This window comes from Ruditapes philippinarum, unplaced genomic scaffold (genome assembly GCF_026571515.1).
Source record: "Ruditapes philippinarum isolate M1 unplaced genomic scaffold, ASM2657151v2 ctg1415_1_1_1_1, whole genome shotgun sequence".
NCBI lineage: Eukaryota > Metazoa > Mollusca > Bivalvia > Venerida > Veneridae > Ruditapes > Ruditapes philippinarum.
The window spans coordinates 528-20,432 of NW_026861928.1; the positions used below are offsets into that span (position 1 = coordinate 528).

Sequence of the window (19,905 nt, forward strand, 5' to 3'; positions counted from 1 at the left end):
ATAATGCATTGATATGTAAACATGCATTTGACTTGTTAATGGCATTAAGTGGGTTTTGTAGAATCTACTCAAGGTTATGCACTAAATTTTGTAGTTTGATAAAAACAATAGTGCCTACTTACTGCTGGAGTCACCCTGAAAACTATATTATTTAAAGATAGGCTGACAATCACAAATGTAACAATGGGACACATTTATGTAAGGTACTACATTAACTAACAGTGTGTTTCTTATACTTCTGACTGTGACAAATATAACATTTCATTATACATCTACAAGACTGACTCTCTTCATTATACTTCATTACATTATATATTTGATAGTTCATTATGAATCTAACAAAAACATCTAACCTTACCTTCAGTTGCAATTTTAATGTCTCAAGTTGTTCCAGCTTAAGTTTCAGCTCATTCTGTGTATTACTGAGTTCATTGTGACATAATTTCATTTCTGCTTGTGTTTGACTGTGATTGCATCTAAAAGACATTTCTATTCACTATATTTCTAGAAACTAATTTCCAAAATAAAACAAATATAATCTTTGTAGCAATATTTTTTATTCAGGAAATTATTATACAAACATTAACTATTTTGACAAGCATATATTAATTTAATGATTCATTGAATAACCTATGTTCATATGCAATCAATTACTTGCTGGTAGAGAAAAGTTGGATGTAACTCAATATTTTAATTTCAGGCTAATATATATACCAACACCTTAAGGTAGAATGTAATAAATAATTTACTGTTCAGTATTCAACTGTCCTGTCAACTGTTGTATTTGCTGAGACAAAGCTGCTATCTGTTGTGACTTCTCTAATAGTTCATTCTGTAAATCTGTCATGCCAGCCTATTTTGTCAAAAAAATACTGTAATTTCATAATAACAAGCGCTACCTTCAAATGAATGCAATGCCTTGACCATGCTGACCTTTGACACACTGACTCTTAGTGGATCTGGCGGGTAGAGCTCATCAAGGTATGTGCATGTGTGAAGTTTGAAGCCTGTAGGTTGAAGGGCTTTCATGCTTTGGTCAAAGTTAAAGTTTTGTGACAAACAGAGAACAGACAGGCCTGAAACAAAATTTTGCCTTCTGGATCTATTGATCAGAGGGCATAATAACCTTTTAGGGAACAAATTTGCTTAATGAAAAAAGTTTTATACATCAGACAATCAATTTAGTAATAGCATATATGAAATTAAAGCACATTTGAAAAGCCACTTACATACATGATCTTTAAAGTAACATAACAGCCAAATAATGTGATAGTACCTTTTTATAAACCATATCTGACTCAATGACTTTCATTTTCTCATCCAACTGTGACTTCTCTGTTTCCACTAGTGTAAGTTGAGCCCTGATTTCATTCAATTGTAGCTATAACAATAAAAAACTAGAAATGTGTCATCAAGCCACGGATGCCCCCGCATGCAGCCAAAATTTCAGATGTTATAATATTTAGTTCCAAATTTGTTTGCACAAATTATTGTTTTCATTTTAAGTTCAAAGCCCTTTAAACTTTTCAGTGTTAACACAAACCATTTTCATACAATATTCAAGGCACTGAAATTATTCAGTCTTAACCTTTTGAAAATAGCATATTTCATATTTGTAGCCAAAATAATGGCTATACAGACATTTCCACAAAAGTATGAGTCTGAAACAAAAAGTCAAAAAATTTCCAATATTCAAGAAAGATAAGGTTGTCCAAAATCATTAAACCCATGACCCCAAATTCAAACTTAAACTGCTTTATTCCTAAGACGTATCTATATTATTTTCAAAAGTGAAAGGGACTAACTCTGCCAAAAAATCATCGAACCATGACCAAATTCCAACTTGACCTGCCCATTCCTTTGACATATCCATATGTCAAATTTGAGTTGAATATGTAACACTGTTGGGTAGATAATGAACAGAAACTGTAAATTTCATATTATTTTCAAAGTGAAAGGGGCATTACTCTGCCAAAAATCATTGAACCATGACCAAATTCGAAATTGGCGCCTGGGCATTCCAGAAACATATCCATATGGGGTCAAATTTGAGCTGAATGTGTTGTTACTGTTGGGGAGATAATGAACGGAAACTGAAAAATTTCATATTATTTACAAAGAAAAAGGGCATAACTCTGCCAAAAAATCATCGAACCATGACCAAAATTCGACTTACCTGATTTTCTCATGACATATCCATATGTCAAATTTGAGTTGAATGTGTTTACCGTTTGGGAGATAATGAACGTAAACTGAAAATTTCACATTATTTCAAAGTAAAAGGGGCTAATAACTCTGCCAAAAATCATCGAACCATGACCATATTCGAACTTGACCTGTAATTTTTCTCATGACATATCCATATGTCAAATTTGAGTTGAATGTGTTGTTACCGTTGGGCGAGATAATGAACGGAAACTGAAAAATTTCATATTATTTTCAAAGTAAAAAGGGGCATAACTCTGCCTAAAAAAATCATTCGAAACCATGACCCCAAATTCGAACTTGACCTGTATTTTCTCATGACATATCCATATTCAAATTTGAGTTGAATGTGTTGTACCGTTTGGGAATAATGAACGGAAACTGAAAAAATTTCATATTATTTTCAAAGTAAAAGGGGCATAACTCTGCCAAAAATCATCGAACCATGACCAAATTCGAACTTGACCTGTATTTCTCATGACATATCCATATGTCAAATTGAGTTGAATGTGTTGTACCGTTGGGGAGATAATGAACGGAAACTGATGATGACGGAATGACAGAATGACGGAATGACGGAAGGACGGAAGGACGGAATGACGGAAGGACGGAAGGACGGAACAGGGTAACACTATATGCCCCGGCCATTACATGGCGGGGGCATAAAAAACATATATAAACATTGGAAACAAAACACTCATACAACAAAATGGATTTTTGCAGTATGTTTTTAAATAAACAATAAAATGTCCGTTTTTAAGAATTGAGCAGTCTTGAACATTCAAAGTCATTAAAATCATATTCTTTTAGATTTAAAGTGCATGTAGCTTTATCTAAGAAAACTAGCTGATACTCAATGTAAACTATTTTTAGAAATGTAAACTATTTTTAGTTTAAAAACAGAAAATTTAAATTTGCACTAAAAAAGTTAAAAACAAATATGAAATATAAATATGACAGTAGGTGGAGTCAAAATTCATATTTATTTTCTGGGACTAGATTCTTAAATGTTTTCCCTGACAGACGGTGGCTTCACAAATCATAATAATTATTCTGGTCATATTTAATACAGTTCAAGAGACCACAATGCTTTTCACATGCACAAATATGATCTGACAGAAATAATGATTTGCAATGTTATGCCAATTATGTTATTTTAGAATATACAGTGTAAACTCAACAATGTATAATAAAACGGTTAATATAATCATAATAGGGATATTTTGATCTATTAGTTGCATTTTGCTCTCATGGAATCTTTCTAGAACGGATCACACTCGGCAGAAATCTTCAGATCCAATTGTAGTAAAACCCTTAAGTAAAATCTATCTCAATACTTAAATCTAACAATAAAAAATCAAAACGTTGAGTTTTTTTCCATTCCTAATAGTTCTATTTTGATTAAAACATTAAAATGAGTACTATGAAATAGTTACTAAAAGATGAGCTCCTTCTTGTTGGCTAGTATACAATTGTCCTTGTACTTCCTGGACAGTTTCTGTAAGCTGGGTGATTGTAATACAGTTTTCTTCATGCCTGGCAAGTAACTCAGCCTGCAACATATAATTGTGTGTTTACAAAAGCTTATTACTGCTAACAGTGTGAAATATGTTGTTTTTTTCTTAGGATTAAAAATAAATTAACAAAAGACATTGCAGAGTAGGGAAGTGGATCGTCGGATAAGTGACGATCCGATCCGAACCACGATTCAGCACTTACGATTCACAAATCGAACCACAAATCTTTTGTTATCAAGACACCCATAAAAACATGTACAAAAGTTATAAAAACATGTTCATTTAAAAAAAACAGCAACAATACTATACATTTAACATATAAAATATAAACTTTGTTTATGTATTTATTCTTTGGATGAGTATTTTTGTTTTGTTTTTTGAAACAAATTACTACCTAGCTCAGCATCATGGTACATGGTCTTCAACCAGGAAATTGTATTTAGGTAAACTTCATATAATTTATACTCGAATTGTATTTTTCTCGATTTGAAGAGTGTGGAAAACAGTGAATGTATATAAAAAAAATTAAATCGTAATCCAAATATTCAAACTCGATTTTTCACTTTGATTTGTGATTATCCGAGTACTCGGATACTCGCCCCAGCTGAGCCCTATTGCAGAGTATATTGTTAAGTAATACTTAATGAATTAATGCATAGATGTTACTTCTATATTCACTTTAAAAAGTTTGTTCAATGTAAACCATTGATCATCCTTTTACAGAAACCCGTAAAACATTAAAATGCATTATGTACAATTTTTAGTGTTTTTACCATCAACAAAATTGCTGAATGGTGAACATTTGTTTCAAAATCTAGAATACTTATCTTACTTTTGTTATGAAAATAATGGCTGTGACACACTGTTGGTATTGTTTGAGAATATCATGCATTTTTCACTATAGGAAATATTGATCCATCAGAGATCTGTATTTACTTAATTGGTACAATTCTTACTATCTTCAAATGATTATGATATGATTAGAATATATATATATATATATATATATATATATATAATATATATATATATATATATATATATATATATATATATGTGTGTGTGTTACTATTCATCCTCTTATGGACTGGTCTTATAAGCTGTTCCCTAGGAAATACTGCCAGAAAGATACCAGCTCATTGGTCAAAAATGTATTACCTCCCTTGCATATTTGATTTATAGGACAGGTTACTTCCCTTGAACTTTGATATGTATAATTATAATAGAATTGAATTAACTAAATAAAGGCATCTCATCATACATTTAAACATTACATACATATTTTTAAAACAGACTTTAAATATTTACTAAATAGTGACTTATTACTTATGAACCAGTATGTAATTGAGAAAACTTCAAAATAGAAATAAACTTACATTTTGCTTTTCAAGTTCAACAACTCTGTTCTGTAACTCTGTTTTTTCCATAATCAAAATATCTGAAAGGCAAAGAATTTCATTTACACCAGATGGTCAAACCTCTTACTCAACCAGAGAAAAAATATTTTGAACAATTTCCTAATTTCAAATTTATTCAACCACTAAATACTGTCAGAAATTCAGTATAATGTTAGACATGAAAAAATTTAATCTTTTAAATTTTCATGCTTGAACATGTGAGGTCAAGGACATGATCATCAAATGTTTAAAGATGAACTTTTACCAAAATGTTGACTGTCACTATGTTTCAAATATAATATTCTAAAATATCCTAATTCAAACCTTTTGAACTTTTCACTTCTTCTAACATTGTGCTTGCTTTGTCAAAGTCATTCTGTAAGAACTGCAATCTGAAGGAACATTCAGAAAGCTTAAAAAATACATTTAAACAAAGATAGTAGTTAACAAAATATGTCACACAGCCTACAGAAAATCCTACAATATTAAAGCAGCATGCGGAGACTCCAGATTCATCCTCATTTTCATGAAAAAAAAATTAAAATGTATTAAAATATTGTTAAATTAACAAAGAAAGTAAGTTACACATAGACAAATGCAGCTTAAAAAAGGAACTTTTGTTAACAACATGGGTCTTGATACAAGTAAATTTAAACCATGTCTAGCCTGCCTGGGCTCTCATATGTCTTATATCAACTTTACTATTGATATATTCAAATGCTACTGATCAAACAGGATTCATATAGACATTTGTTGCTGAAATTTAAGCATTTTTAAGCAAGCTTTCCCATTTTAAAACCCCTTTTTTACGCACATATATCACTTGTTACCAAGGATCAAGTAATTACAAACAGTTATAATGATAAAACATTGAAGTCTTTATTTTCATTTTGGGTGCTTTATCACTTTTATTTACACCTATTATGTGATATTTTACAATGCAGCTTAAACTATTTCCTTACACAAAGATTTTCTTTACTAATATTGGTATTACTAGGCTCATTGATGAAAACTATCAGCTTTTTTCACATGCAACTAGCATGTTTTCATTTGTTAACAAATTCTAGCACTTTTTAAAGCTATTATTAACAGCATAAAAATTCAAGGTATTTTACTTTCTTTCATTCTTAGCACTTATTAAGAAAAAGACTTAAATTTAAGCATTTTTAAGACTTAAAAACCTATTAAATTTTTTTGATTGTTTAATTTCCATTATTCAGTCTGTAATAACATAAAGTACTCTAACATTAACAGTCTAGTAACATTTCCATTTGTTAACCCTTTCCCCCATGAGCATATTGTGAAAAATGGTCATTTTCACTGAAAAGCCTCCTCTTACAAGTTCAAACTGCTATGAAACTATGAAAAATGCTTCAATACTAATCAAACTTGGCACAAATGTTGACTGGACCATTGCCTTTGTAACGACATGCTCAGTCTTAAATTTCCTGTTACCATGGCAACGAGGGGACATCTCAAAATTGCCAAAAATCACTATTTTGCCTCGATTTTTTCCATCAAAATTATTTCAAAGTGCTGCAACTTCTCAAGGGATTGAGATAGAGTCAAAGGCTTTTCAGCGTTGGTTACACGTTACCTTATGATCGACCTGGGGTCATTTTAAGCCTCTCACAAAATTTTCTTGGCGATGAGGGGGACTCCACCCCCCTTCAAACCCCCCAAACAGAAGGGGGCACATCCCCCTTCTGGCAACCCCCTGATGTATCTTTTGGATGGGGGGCGCCGCCGAAAAAGTGCTCACTTTTTTTAGCAACATTTCTCAAATGAAAACATGTGTTTGGGGCCCAAATAGGACATTTTTTCACTATTTCAGGCCTAAAAAAGGGGGGGGGCAGGGGGTCGAAAGTGTGTTGTTTCGCGTATATATGAGGTAAAGGGTTAAATATTAACTGGCTACTGCTTAATTACACAACATTTACTCAATCATTTTTTCTAATGAAATAAACCATGCAAGTTTTCTTTACTCTCAGGTACATACTTGATATGTTTCTGATTTAACTGCTCTTTATGCTTTTCTAGTTCTGATTTCAAAGTCTGGACCTGTTGACAATGTTCCTGTTTTGCAGAGCTCAGCTCTGTCTGTAGACCTGAACATTTGTTTGTAAACTGTTTTACATCTTCCTTACTTTCACTTAATTTCTGTTCCAAACTATCTTTCTCAATCTATAATAGTAAACGATAAATCAAAAAGATATCATCTTAAACTCACATTTTATTGTAACAATATGAAATTTAATGACTTTTAGTACTGTCACATTCATGCATTTTCCTTGAAATACTTTTATCAAGTTTATTTTTTATATATTCATACCAACAAAGTATAAGGTTTTACGCTCAATTCCCTTTCAGTATTTTTTTCTTAACAAGATTTAATTTACTAGTAAACCAGTTGTGTTTTAAAAAGCCATCAATATGCATCAATTCAATAAATCAATTTGAAAGGATTATAAACCTGTAATGATTCAAGCTGTTTATTAAGATCACCATGTTTTGTTTTAGCATTGTTCAGTTCATCTTTGCCAGTTTCAACATTTTGTGTCAAAGAATCTGTAATACAAATGTTAAGTTTATACATATTCCATTTAAGCTTGATTAAGATAAAAACTTGGAGGTTAAGATTTTGACCACTCTGAAGTTGCTTACTTGAAGTAATAAGTAATGATATCAAAAGAGGAAATATGATCATGACCCAACTAAACCATTGGTTAAGAAGCAGACACTGTAAAACACCCTTTTACTAATGTAAAGAAAAGATGATATTGGAAACAATGATATCTTCAAAACTATACAATATATTGTCATAACTAGAGCAATTTGTTTTTAAGATCAGTACAATATAGGACATAGACTATGATTTTGAACATTAAAACTTTAAAAGTAGATTTCAAATTAACTTTTTTGCATGTATTTTTTAATCACCAATATTGATTATGTTTTAGCCTTGAAGACAACCAAACAACCAAGAAATTTTGTTGAATAAACAATAAGTTTCAATTAATTCCAGGGAAACAATTCGCACAATGTTGTGTATTGTGGAATAAGTCTAGAACTATTTCAAAATAATTATTATCCCATAAAAAATCCTTCATATATAAAAAACAAAACCTACCAACTGTTTTATTCAAACTGTGAATTTTTTCATTATTTTTCTGAACTTGTGCTCTAATGTCACGTATCTCAATATTTTTGTCATCTAGTTGTTGGTTCAATATTTTAATCTACAAAAGATATATATGAGGTTTATTGAAAAATCACTTATCATAACTGTGTTCATTTTATGCCATAAAGATAAAGCTTTGACATGCACAAATGAAAACTAAGCAATCTGTCATCTCATCTATAATGAAAATTATTCCTGTAATTCTTAGAATTATCATAAACAAATACAATTTACAAGTTATAGCAGTAATAGGGTCAGGTATAAACAATAAACAAAATAATCATACCAGACCCTTAAATTAATTCTATCATTCATTTAAATGACATTTAATAGTTTTCTTCTTAAAAAAAGAATAAGAAATAATGGGAAAAAAGGAAAATAAAGGGGAAAGTGATAAATATAACCTTAGACTCAGCTTCTTGGTTGCAATGAGTTAGATTCTGCTCTAAACATTCTTTCTCCTTAGATAGCACTGATACTGCAAACAAAAACATAAGAAAAGGCTTCTTTAATGGCAAGTAATTAATCATGTTGCAAAATTAGTCATAGATGGCAAAATAGGTGACCAAGGCTATTACATAGTCACATTGACCTTGATATTCTGTGGTCATGCTCTTAAAATATTAATTTGACTTTGCTCATGAAAGTGGCCTTGACCTACTGACCTCAAAATCAAAATGGATCATCTAGAGGTCATGACCAATCAGAGCACTAAATCCTTAGATAGTAGACCAGCTTCAAATTGTAAACCTAGATCTTTCATCTTCTGACCTTAAAATCAAAAGGAATCATCTACCAGTTAGACCAATGTCTTCAACAAACTTTGTCTGTAGGTTAATTAAGGCATTTTCTAGTTACTGATTACAATAAAAACAAGGCAAAAACACTGATGAATACATCTGACCTAACCAATTAAACCCATGCCCAGTTATAAAATGATAAAGAAAACCATTTAAACAAAGGTAATTAATTCTTAATGAATGTCCAAACCTCCAAACTGTTTGAAATTATGTAGACAATACAAATTTGAAGCTGAATAAAAAGTCTGATAACAGTCTATAATATGCTGTTAAAACTGGTCTGGCTGACATCTGTAGAAGTTCACTTACTTTGACTTGTGAGCTGTCTTTGCTCTTCATCCCTTGCCACCTTAAGTTCCTTGAATTTTTCTGACAAATTCTAGAACAAACAAAAAACAAACATTTTATGTATTACATTGTATATGCCATTTGAGTAAAGTTCAGATCTTTTGATGTTTTAAATATTGATCTGAGAATCACCAACTCTAGTTCGCCTTCCATCTGATTTAAATTTTCTGACAGAGCTTTTGTTAGCTATCAAATCAAATCATTTTATGATCATTTGACAAAATCATCATCGTCCATGAAGTCAGATATTAGTCATTAACTTTCTATTAGAAGAGCCATCATATCAGTAATGAATACTAATAATAAATAGATAATTCCAATGTACTGTCAGCGACACATTTAAGATTATATCACTTTTGGTACATAAGCATTGATTCAATATTAATAATCTATAAGGCATGAGCGCCATCATGCACCTTAATACCTTGAATCCGTGAAAAGCCTGTATTTGTTGGTTTCACAACAGTTGAAAATAGAAACTGATTCATTCACCTTCAAGAACATTGAAACTTAGGCTACTGATTGACTGAATGGTCACAAGATGACCTCTGCACGAGACTATTGGTGACTGTTAAATCCTTAAGTGTACTATGATTCAAGAGCTGATTTTAACTCAATTGGTGTATAAGCAATGTAGTCTGTAAACTAAAAGTATGAGTATCAATCCCATCAATCTGTAATAAGACTATAACATGTATAAGTTCACACTTACTTCAAATTGTCGTTTGTGTTCCTGTTCAAGATATTTGACTTCTGTTTTTTCTGCTTCACCTGTAAAACATTCATCATAATTTTAACCAACAGCCTGCTAAAAGTACCATCAAACATGAATCTAATAGCAAAAAAAAAATACCTTTCAAAATATATAATTTAAGCTGTCAAATATACTGTAGATAAAAATTCTGGTATTGACAATTAACAGTTCACCCCACTGATGATTTGCCTACATAAGTGACAATTCACCCCTGACTAGTAACAAATCACCCTATCTTAGATTAATTATATGAAACATATTTTAAATCATTAATATTGATAAACACCTGAATTAAATGTATATTATTGTAAAGGTATGAATCAAAATTACATTTTTGTTTATCTTTAGATTATAGAACAGAAAATGGTCATTTTTCTGTTGGGTACCACATTAAATCTGATAATGATATGCCTAAGTTCCGAGTGACTATTTGCCCCATTTTAGTAGTAATCATGACAACATGTCTTAAATCATTTACTTTCGATAATGTTAAAAGTTAAATATATGTTTTTCTAACTTTTTCTATGTATTTGCTAAGGGATAATTGTAGGCATGGAAGTACTCTATCTTTTGCAGACTTCCCGAAAAAACTACTCTGTTTACATACTGCATTTCTAATCAGATGCCATTGCTGTCTTTGTTTAATAGTCTTACTAGAAAATTCAAATTATATTCCATCTTCTTTTGGTTATAAATATTTCAACAAAGTTTTGTTGAAATCCTGTGCTGTGAGTAGTAGCGCAGAAACAAAACTAACTCTGTATAATGCATACTGCATAATCAATCAGGGACCCTAACTTTGAGTTATAAGACAGGGACATGCAAATTATATGCACATTATGCACATGTTCTTTTGGTATTGAAACAGTTTCCAAAAAAAAGTATGATTGAAGTCTTGTCAGTAGTTGCGAAGACAAAATTTACTCTTTATACATACTGCAAAACTGAACAGGGGCCATAACTCCAAGATGTATTCCATTGGCAAGGGATAATAAAGTGGGGCCAATTGTCACTAAAGTGGGCAAAAACAACACTAAAGTGAGATAAGTTTTTATGGGGAGAATTGTCAATGGGTCAAATCGTTATATTTCAAAAATTCTGTTACTTCTTACTGAATACTTGACATTTAAAGTGAATATAAAATTATGGAATTTGTAATTCTAAACCAATTTTAACTTTATTTGAAAGTTATATTACATTCTGCAACTTTGGATTCTGTCTTTGCAAGGTGGTCCTTCAAAACTGAACACAAGTTTCTTGTGGCTGAAACTCTGAAGAAAAAAGAAAAACTATAAGTATTTTATAAGAAATATCTTTTACTGTTGAAGAACATATATCCAAGTTATATACAGTAAAAACTGTTTACAGTGACCTTCGATGGGAGAAAAGAAAAAAGGTCATTATAGACAGGGAGTCACTGTGGACAGTCTCTACATAATTTGGATATATGAACATATCATACCAATATTTTGTTGAAAAGCAGAATAGTACCATATTTAGGGTTTAATTATATTTTTTATTGATATTAAACATACCAAATATCATTTATAAAAAACAAGACAGTATTAAAATTGCATGTATAATTGGTTAAGATTATAAACCACACCATAACATTAGTATTAAAAAGTCACATATTGATTAAAAATGTAATTTATATTGATAAATCTGTTTGTAAAAAATGTTTAATTTCAATTTTACTAATGAGATGTTAGAGACATTTATTTTTGTATAATCAGCCTGTTTACTTTACGGAGTTCAATGTATTAATAAAACATTACATACAAATCTTCACATAATTTCTACAAATAAGTGCTCCGAAAAAATTTTTAACAATCGAGGTTTCGAACATTACCACACATGTAAGCCGTTGGGCATTGATTATTTTTACTCGCCAAAACACCGCAGCAATTATGTATATGCAGGTGTCTTTAATCATTCAATCGGCGAAAATTGATTGAATCTGTCGCCATTTTGTGTTATTGTCAACAAACAGCCAAAATCTCTTTGAAGTTTGTTTTTAAATTAGGTGAAGTCGCTGATCCGAAGGCGACTTCTTCGCCCAAAACGCCCTCTAGCTCAAGCCCTGTTCCCCTTGCAAAAGTCGCTTTTCACGGCTCAAATTCCTTAACGGGGGACTAAATCATGGCCGTTGTACAGACTAGACAGGGAGTCGCTACATACAGACCATTTATATAGTAAATACTGTTCGGCGCACATAACTATGGTCACTAAAGACAGAACGTCGCTATATACAGGGGGTCACTAAGACAATCTTTACTGTACATGTAAATTTTGATTCATTTCTTCTATCATTTTTTGCATTATTATTATTGTTCAGATAATGTAAAGTTTGATGAAAAGTCTAAGTATCTTAGTTCTATATATCTTAACAGTTGTCAAATACATCATAATCAGGTGTGCACTTAAACTTGATGAAAAATACGAACACTAAATTTACCAGAGACAAGTGAAGGTAGTTTAAGGCCAATATGCCATTTAAAAATCACAAGTTAACTAAATTAACACACACATTTGCTTTTCAGAAAAACAGTAACATAAATAAAAAGATAAAAATCTTACTTTTGTAAAATGTCCTCTCTGTTACTGATTTCTTCCTGAAGAGTCATGCTAAGGCTCTCATTTTGAAGCTACAAATATATCAACATCATTAATGTTTCTTTCTATCTTTTTCCAATTCTAATTGCTGGATCAAACATTTGCAAGCAAAACACTCATATAAGTACCTTAATATTAGTCTTTACACAGTAAAGAAATAAAAAAATCCATTTTCCAAATACTGTGATTTAACTTAATTTTGTAGGCATGAATTTGTGGTTTTGTCAAAAAGGGACATTTTCTTAGGTTTTAAATTTGTTGATTACCAGTTTTTACAAAAAGTAAAATGCAAATAATGTAATATAATCATACAGCAGACAAAATAAAATTTTGATTGATCTTAAATTCGTGGGTTGACCTATCCACCAAAAACAGTAACAAGAGGGCCATGATGGCCCTGGATCGCTCACCTGACACAACCGCATCCAAGCAATGTCTTAAACAAGCATCATGACCAAGTTTGATGCAACTGAGTCAAACATGTGACCTCTAGTGTGTTATAAAGATTTTTCCATATTTGGGCAATGTGACCTAATTTTTGACTGGACACAACCCATATTCAAACTTGACCTAGAAATCATCAAAACAACCTTCCTGACCAATTTCCAGGAAATTTGGATCAAAACTGCAGCCACTAGAGTGTTAAAAAGATTTTTCTATTTTTAGCTCCTGTGACCTAGTTTTTGACCGAACATGACCAATCTTAGCACTTGACCCAGAAAACATCAAAACAAAATTCTTGACAAATTTCCAGAATATTTGAATAAAAACTGCAGCCACTAGAGTGTTAACAAGCTTTTTCTATTTTTAACTCCTGTGACCTAGTTTTTGACCTGAGATGACCCATCTTCGAACTTGACCTAGAAATCATCAAAACAACCTTCCTGACAAATTTCCAGAATATTTGAATCAATACTGCAGCCACTAGAGTGTTAAAAAGCTTTTTCTATGTTTAGCTCCTGTGACCTAGTTTTTGACCGGAGATAACCCATCTTCGAACTTGACCTAGACATCATCAAAACAACCTTCCTGACAAATTTCAAGAATATTTGGATGAAAACTGCAGCCCCTAATGTGTTAACAAGCTTTTCTATTTTTAGCTCCTGTGACCTAGTTTTTGACCGGAGATGACCCATCTTCCAACTTGACTTAGATATCATCAAAACAACCTTCTTGACAAATTTCCAGAATATTTAGATGAACACTGCAGCCATTCGAGTGTTAACAAGCTTTTTCTATTTTTAGCTCCTGTGACCTAGTTTTTGACCTGAGATGACCCATCTTCGAACTTGACCTAGAAATCATCAAAAAAACCTTTCTGACAAATTTCCAGAATGTTTGGATGAAAACTGCAACCATTAGAGTGTTAACAAGCTTTTTCTATTTTTAGCTCCTGTGACCTAGTTTTTGACTAGACATGACCCATCTTCGAACTTGACCTGGAAATCATTAAAACAACCTTCCTGACAAATTTGCAGAATATTTTAATCAAAACTGCAGCCACTAGAGTGTTAACAAGCTTTTTCTATTTTTAGCTCCTGTGACCTAGTTTTTGACCCGTGATAACCCATCTTCGAACTTAACCTGAAAATCATCAAAACAACCTTCCTGACAAATTTCCCAAATATTTGGATGAAAACTGCAGCCACTAGAGTGTTAACAAGCTTTTTCTATTTTTAGCACCTGTGACCTAGTTTTTGACCGGACATGACCCATCTTCCAACTTGACCTAGATATCATCAAAACAACCTTCCTCACAAATTTCCAGAATATTAGGATGAAAACTGCAGCCACTAGAGTGTTAACAAGCTTTTTCTATTTTTAGCTCCTGTGACCTAGTTTTTGACCGGACATTACCAATCTTCCAACTTGACCTAGATATCATCAAAACAACCTTCCTGACAAATTTCCAAAATATTTGGATAAAAACTGCAGCCACCAGAGTGTTAACAAGCTTTTTCTATTTTTAGCTCCTGTGACCTAGTTTTTGACCAGACATGATCCATCTTCAAACTTGACCTAGATATCATCTAAACAATCTTCCTGACAAATTTCCAGAATATTTGGATGAAAACTGCAGCCACTAGAGTGTTAACAAGCTTTTTCTATTTTTAGCTCCTGTGACCTAGTTTTTGACCGGAGATGACCCATCTTCGAACTTGACCTAGATATCATCAAAACAACCTTCCTGACAAATTTCCAAAATATTTGGATGAAAACTGCAGCCACTAGAGTGTTAACAAGCTTTTTCTATTTTTAGCTCCTGTGACCTAGTTTTTGACCAGACATGATCCATCTTCAAACTTGACCTAGATATCATCTAAACAACCTTCCTGACAAATTTCCTGAATATTTGGATGAAAACTGCAGCTTATAGAGTGTTAACAAGCTTTTTCTATTTTTAGCTCCTGTGACCTAGTTTTTGACCGGAGATGACCCATCTTCGAACTTGACCTAGATATCATCAAAACAACCTTCCTGACAAATTTCCAAAATATTTGGATGAAAACTGCAGCCACTAGAGTGTTAACAAGCTTTTTCTATTTTTAGCTCCTGTGACCTAGTTTTTGACCAGAGATGACCCATCTTCGAACTTGACCTAGATATCATCTAAACAACCTTCCTGACAAATTTCCAGAATATTTGGATGAAAACTGCAGCCTCTAGAGTGTTAACAAGCTTTTTCTATTTTTAGCTCCTGTGACCTAGTTTTTGACCAGAGATAACCCATCTTCGAACTCGATCTGTATTTCATTGAGACAAACATTCTGAAAAAGTTTGATGATGATCCAATCAAAACTGTGACTGCTAGACTGTTAACAACCCAATTATTGGAGTGTTAACAAGCTTTTTCTATTTTTAGCTCGTGACCTAGTTTTTGACCAGAGATGACCCATCTTCGAACTTGACCTAGATATCATCAAAACAACCTTCCTGACAAATTTCCAGAATATTTGGATGAAAACTGCAGCCACTAGAGTGTTAACAAGCTTTTTCTATTTTTAGCTCCTGTGACCTAGTTTTTGACCCGAGATAACCCATCTTCGAACTTGATCTGTATTTCATTGAGACAAACATTCTGACAAAGTTTGATGATGATCCAATCAAAACTGTGACTGCTAGACTGTTAACAACCCAATTGTTAGAGTGTTAAGAAGCTTTTTCTATTTTTAACTCCTGTGACCTAGTTTTTGACCGGAGATGACCAATCTTCAAACTTGACCTAGATATCATCAAAACAACCTTCCTGACAAATTTCCAGAATATTTGGATGAAAACTGCAGCCTCAAGAGTGTTAACAAGCTTTTTCTATTTTTAGCTCCTGTGACCTAGTTTTTGACCAGAGATAACCCATCTTCGAACTCGATCTGTATTTCATTGAGACAAACATTCTGACAAAGTTTGATGATGATCCAATCAAAACTGTGACTGCTAGACTGTTAACAACCCAATTGTTGACGACGCACAACGCACGACGACGGACGCCGGACATAGCCCCATCACTATACCTCACCATGACCACTTCGTGGTCAGGTGAGCTAAAAATAGAACCACATAATTATTCAATATTATAATAATGATTTGCACTAAATAAATGTCTAACTTTGAAAATAGGCGGCATAGGTAAAAATTTTATATTCAGCAAGGGTTACAATTCATTAAAATAAGTATTAAGCATCCATTTAAAGACATACAAACCTGAATATCAAGTATTGATTTCCTTAAAGAGTCTATGGTATGGCTGGATTCCTGAATCTTTCTGTCCTTAAATATAAATACAACAGCAGTATTACACAACAACAGTATATATTTAAAACTTGGTCTAATAATAATAATGGTTAATAAAAAAATTAAGATATCTTAAACCATTTTCTAAATTTATGCTTTCCATTTCAAAAATTCTTTTCTTAGCCTTCATTAAAATCTTTTAGGCCTTAAAATCTAAAAGTCTTTCTGTGGTCTGTTTCTTCAAATAAATTCTTTTAAATAGAAGTTATTCATTTTGTTGGAATATCTACAAATAAGAAAGATATAACATAGGTGTTCACAAATTTTGAAATTATACAAGGCTGTAAAGGAGTATTTTAACATCTTTTCTTTTTTTTTAAAAATCGAGTGTAGTAGCATACTTTCTGTTTCATGTCTAATTCTGTCTGGTTTTTCCATTTTCTAATTCTATCAGCCTCTTGGTGAAGTTTTGCATGCAAAGAATTTAATCTCTCTCCATTCAAAGCCAAATCTTGGTCTGGTCTTGTAAATTCTGAAATAGAATCATATTAAGAGCTTGTATAAAAGTTTACATTTACTTGTATGAGCTCTACTGGTGGCCACAGCCATGTTTCCTCATTTGACAGTAATTCTGGTTTGTCCATGAAGTGGACTGAAGACTGATTAAAAGATGCTTTATATTTATATCTAAATTTAGTTAAAATAAATATTTTTGAATAGTTAACTCAATTTACAGCAAAGACTATTATAATCATAGTTCATTGCACAGAGCTGTTCTATAACTGATATGTAAAAATCAGTAGATACAGTATTAAATTCTGAATATTAACAAACTGACACACACACACACAAAATCAAGAATAAACATTTAAATTGAATAATTAATGTTAATACCGTTTGAATTTTGGACTTGTCTGTTCTTGCTCTGTGCTTTCCCTGAAGTAAGCTGAAAAAAGTTATCAAGCATTTTTTCAAAATACCCAATATATTAGACTTATCATAAAGGTGAGGTTAAAATAAGGGGCATATCTGACTTAATAATAAATTCATGTAGTGTTAAAATAAATTTTATCACTGAAATCACATGAAAAATCTTTAAACGGGCAAAACATTTGCAGTTACAAAATGTTTGCAGACAAAAAAAGTCTCCTGCTGCTATATTTTTCTTTGCTAGCTTTTAAAGACAGCTTTGCGCATGACATTTGTATATTTAGAAGTAAAGAATATCTTGTAACTGTTCAAGCATCAATTGAATTTTACCTATATATGTCAGGCTAGTTGCCTCACCATATGAACAAATATGTTCTTATTAATTAAATGTTCTGGCTACAATGATAACAAACTACAATTAGCAAAGAGTAACTTAAAGCCGCAATTGTCACAAGCTTTGATATAATGATGAAATTTCTAAAAGATAACATTATACCACCACTTTGCTCAATGTCATTGATACTTAAATTCTAAGGCTAATATACATTGACCATTCATTTAAAATTATGCTTTACTTAACAGGCATAGGCTTACTGATTTAGTGTATTGAATATGCTTTCCAAATTCATTTTCTTTTTATGTCACTGACCTGACCTTTTGTCATTTAAATGACCCAACCGTAATCTAATGTCCAACCCAAAATGGTCCCTGCCCCAACATTTACACACACACACACACACAAGAAAAGAAATAAAATGTGGTTTCCATAATTAACTATACTGCAACAGCTATAGATGAATTTTTCATTAAACAGTTTTAATCAACTTTTGGACATATCTTTTATGCATTCAGTGAAAGGATAATTAATCCAAAATAAAAAAAGCTTAATTAGTTTGATAAAAATCCTGTTTATTACCTCAAAAGTATGATGGTCTGCATTGAGAGGTTTAAAGAATGGTTCTCGATGGTTTTGCATCATTTTCTTACTGAAAAGAAAACATTTCTTAAAATGGAAATTTAACACTGAAATGTTATGCTATGACAAAAAGGCAATGATGGCCCTTGATCACTCAACTAAGATCTATTGATATAAAAAAGTCATTCATTGCAGAAGTAAACTGCATTCAAGGCAACAAATTTTATGGACGTTTTTAAAATTTCCTTTGCTAGGTAAGGTATGTGGTCCAAATTTGAAGACTGAAGATTATAACATGTTCTTCTTTATTCAAGTATCAATATTTAGCCACATGGTAAGCACTTGGATTTTAGATTTTATATCTATTGTGATATGTTTGCACATATCGATATGAAAATCTGCATAATTTTCTATTAAAAAAAGCTTGACTGTGCCAAGAAATACACATTGGCATGTTATCAGTGATTTTTTTTTTCAATTTTCTAAACAACCTGTGGCTTTTTGAAGGGGAAAATATAGCATGATAAATAAGAAAGGGGGAAAAACTGAAATAAAATCGTAACAACTGAGAATGGCATTTACTCAATCATTTTGTAAAGTTTCAATTTAACATGCATGATACATAGCAGAGGATATCTATAGGGACAGCTTTCTGTTTTGCAGTCATAGCTAATATAAGTCAGCTGCTGTTAAGTCATTGTTGTAGTGAAGATTGTGCACAGAACATTGAAGGAAAAAAATAAAGCATTTTCAGGGGCAAATATACCTGTTTTTGGCTTGGGGAAACAGACTTTATTCGGCTGTAAAATATAAAGAAAAAAACACTGGTTATATACATGTATGTTGTATATCATCATATATAGTAAACGGGTCACGGGGTGCTGGATAGTAGATCTAATCATGTTCTTTATGATCAAGGGGAAATTACTTTATGGTAATTTTATCATTAATGACAAGACAAATGTGTCAAACGTCTGTGCCTTCGGTCTACTGATGTATCATGAATGACACTTAAATCCAATTTATAAGGCATGTCTAATTGTACACGTGAGAGAAATAAAATAGTAATCCGAAATTTAATTGTCCGAATTCTAGGTGCTCTTAAACTAATTACATACACCTATTTAAATAACACCATTTTATATCAAAGATGAAATAAATTATTCAATTAGAGAGGATTTTTGTAACTGAAAAAAATACGTGTTAAATCTGCATTGCTGTAAAAATACGAGTTTTGTGTTTATAATTTTGTCGTCTGCTTCCTGTCAAAGTTGATGGTATGTTTGATTATAATAGGCACAAAGATTAAGAATAACTTTCGAATGATGACGCATACAATCGCATTCTTTAAAACATACAAGGTGACATAGAAGATTGCAACACTACCTCATTCATTGCAATACAACACAGTTACATACATACTTGTGTTGTTGTTGTTGTTGTTGTTGTGGCGTCCATTCGCTGGCAGGAATAGTTCTTGTGTTCACATGCTTGCTTGTCAGAGTACAGTAG

The 19,905-nt window shown here is 31.9% G+C and overlaps 1 protein-coding gene across 1 annotated transcript; it reads right to left on the reverse strand.

Moving 5' to 3' along the window:
• Positions 1 to 749: 749 nt before the first annotated feature.
• Positions 750 to 19,740, reverse strand: LOC132717388 (putative leucine-rich repeat-containing protein DDB_G0290503; the record flags this gene model as incomplete). The annotated part of the gene is given in 19 exon segments (XM_060700844.1): positions 750 to 853; positions 1,277 to 1,381; positions 3,642 to 3,758; positions 5,099 to 5,160; positions 5,444 to 5,511; positions 7,119 to 7,303; positions 7,593 to 7,687; positions 8,250 to 8,358; positions 8,705 to 8,778; positions 9,410 to 9,479; positions 10,161 to 10,219; positions 11,400 to 11,473; positions 12,783 to 12,850; positions 16,518 to 16,583; positions 16,949 to 17,079; positions 17,442 to 17,493; positions 18,394 to 18,463; positions 19,160 to 19,193; positions 19,594 to 19,740. Coding segments are annotated over 17 exon segments (1,502 nt in total), but the record flags the coding sequence as incomplete, so codon positions are not given.
• Positions 19,741 to 19,905: the final 165 nt, after the last annotated feature.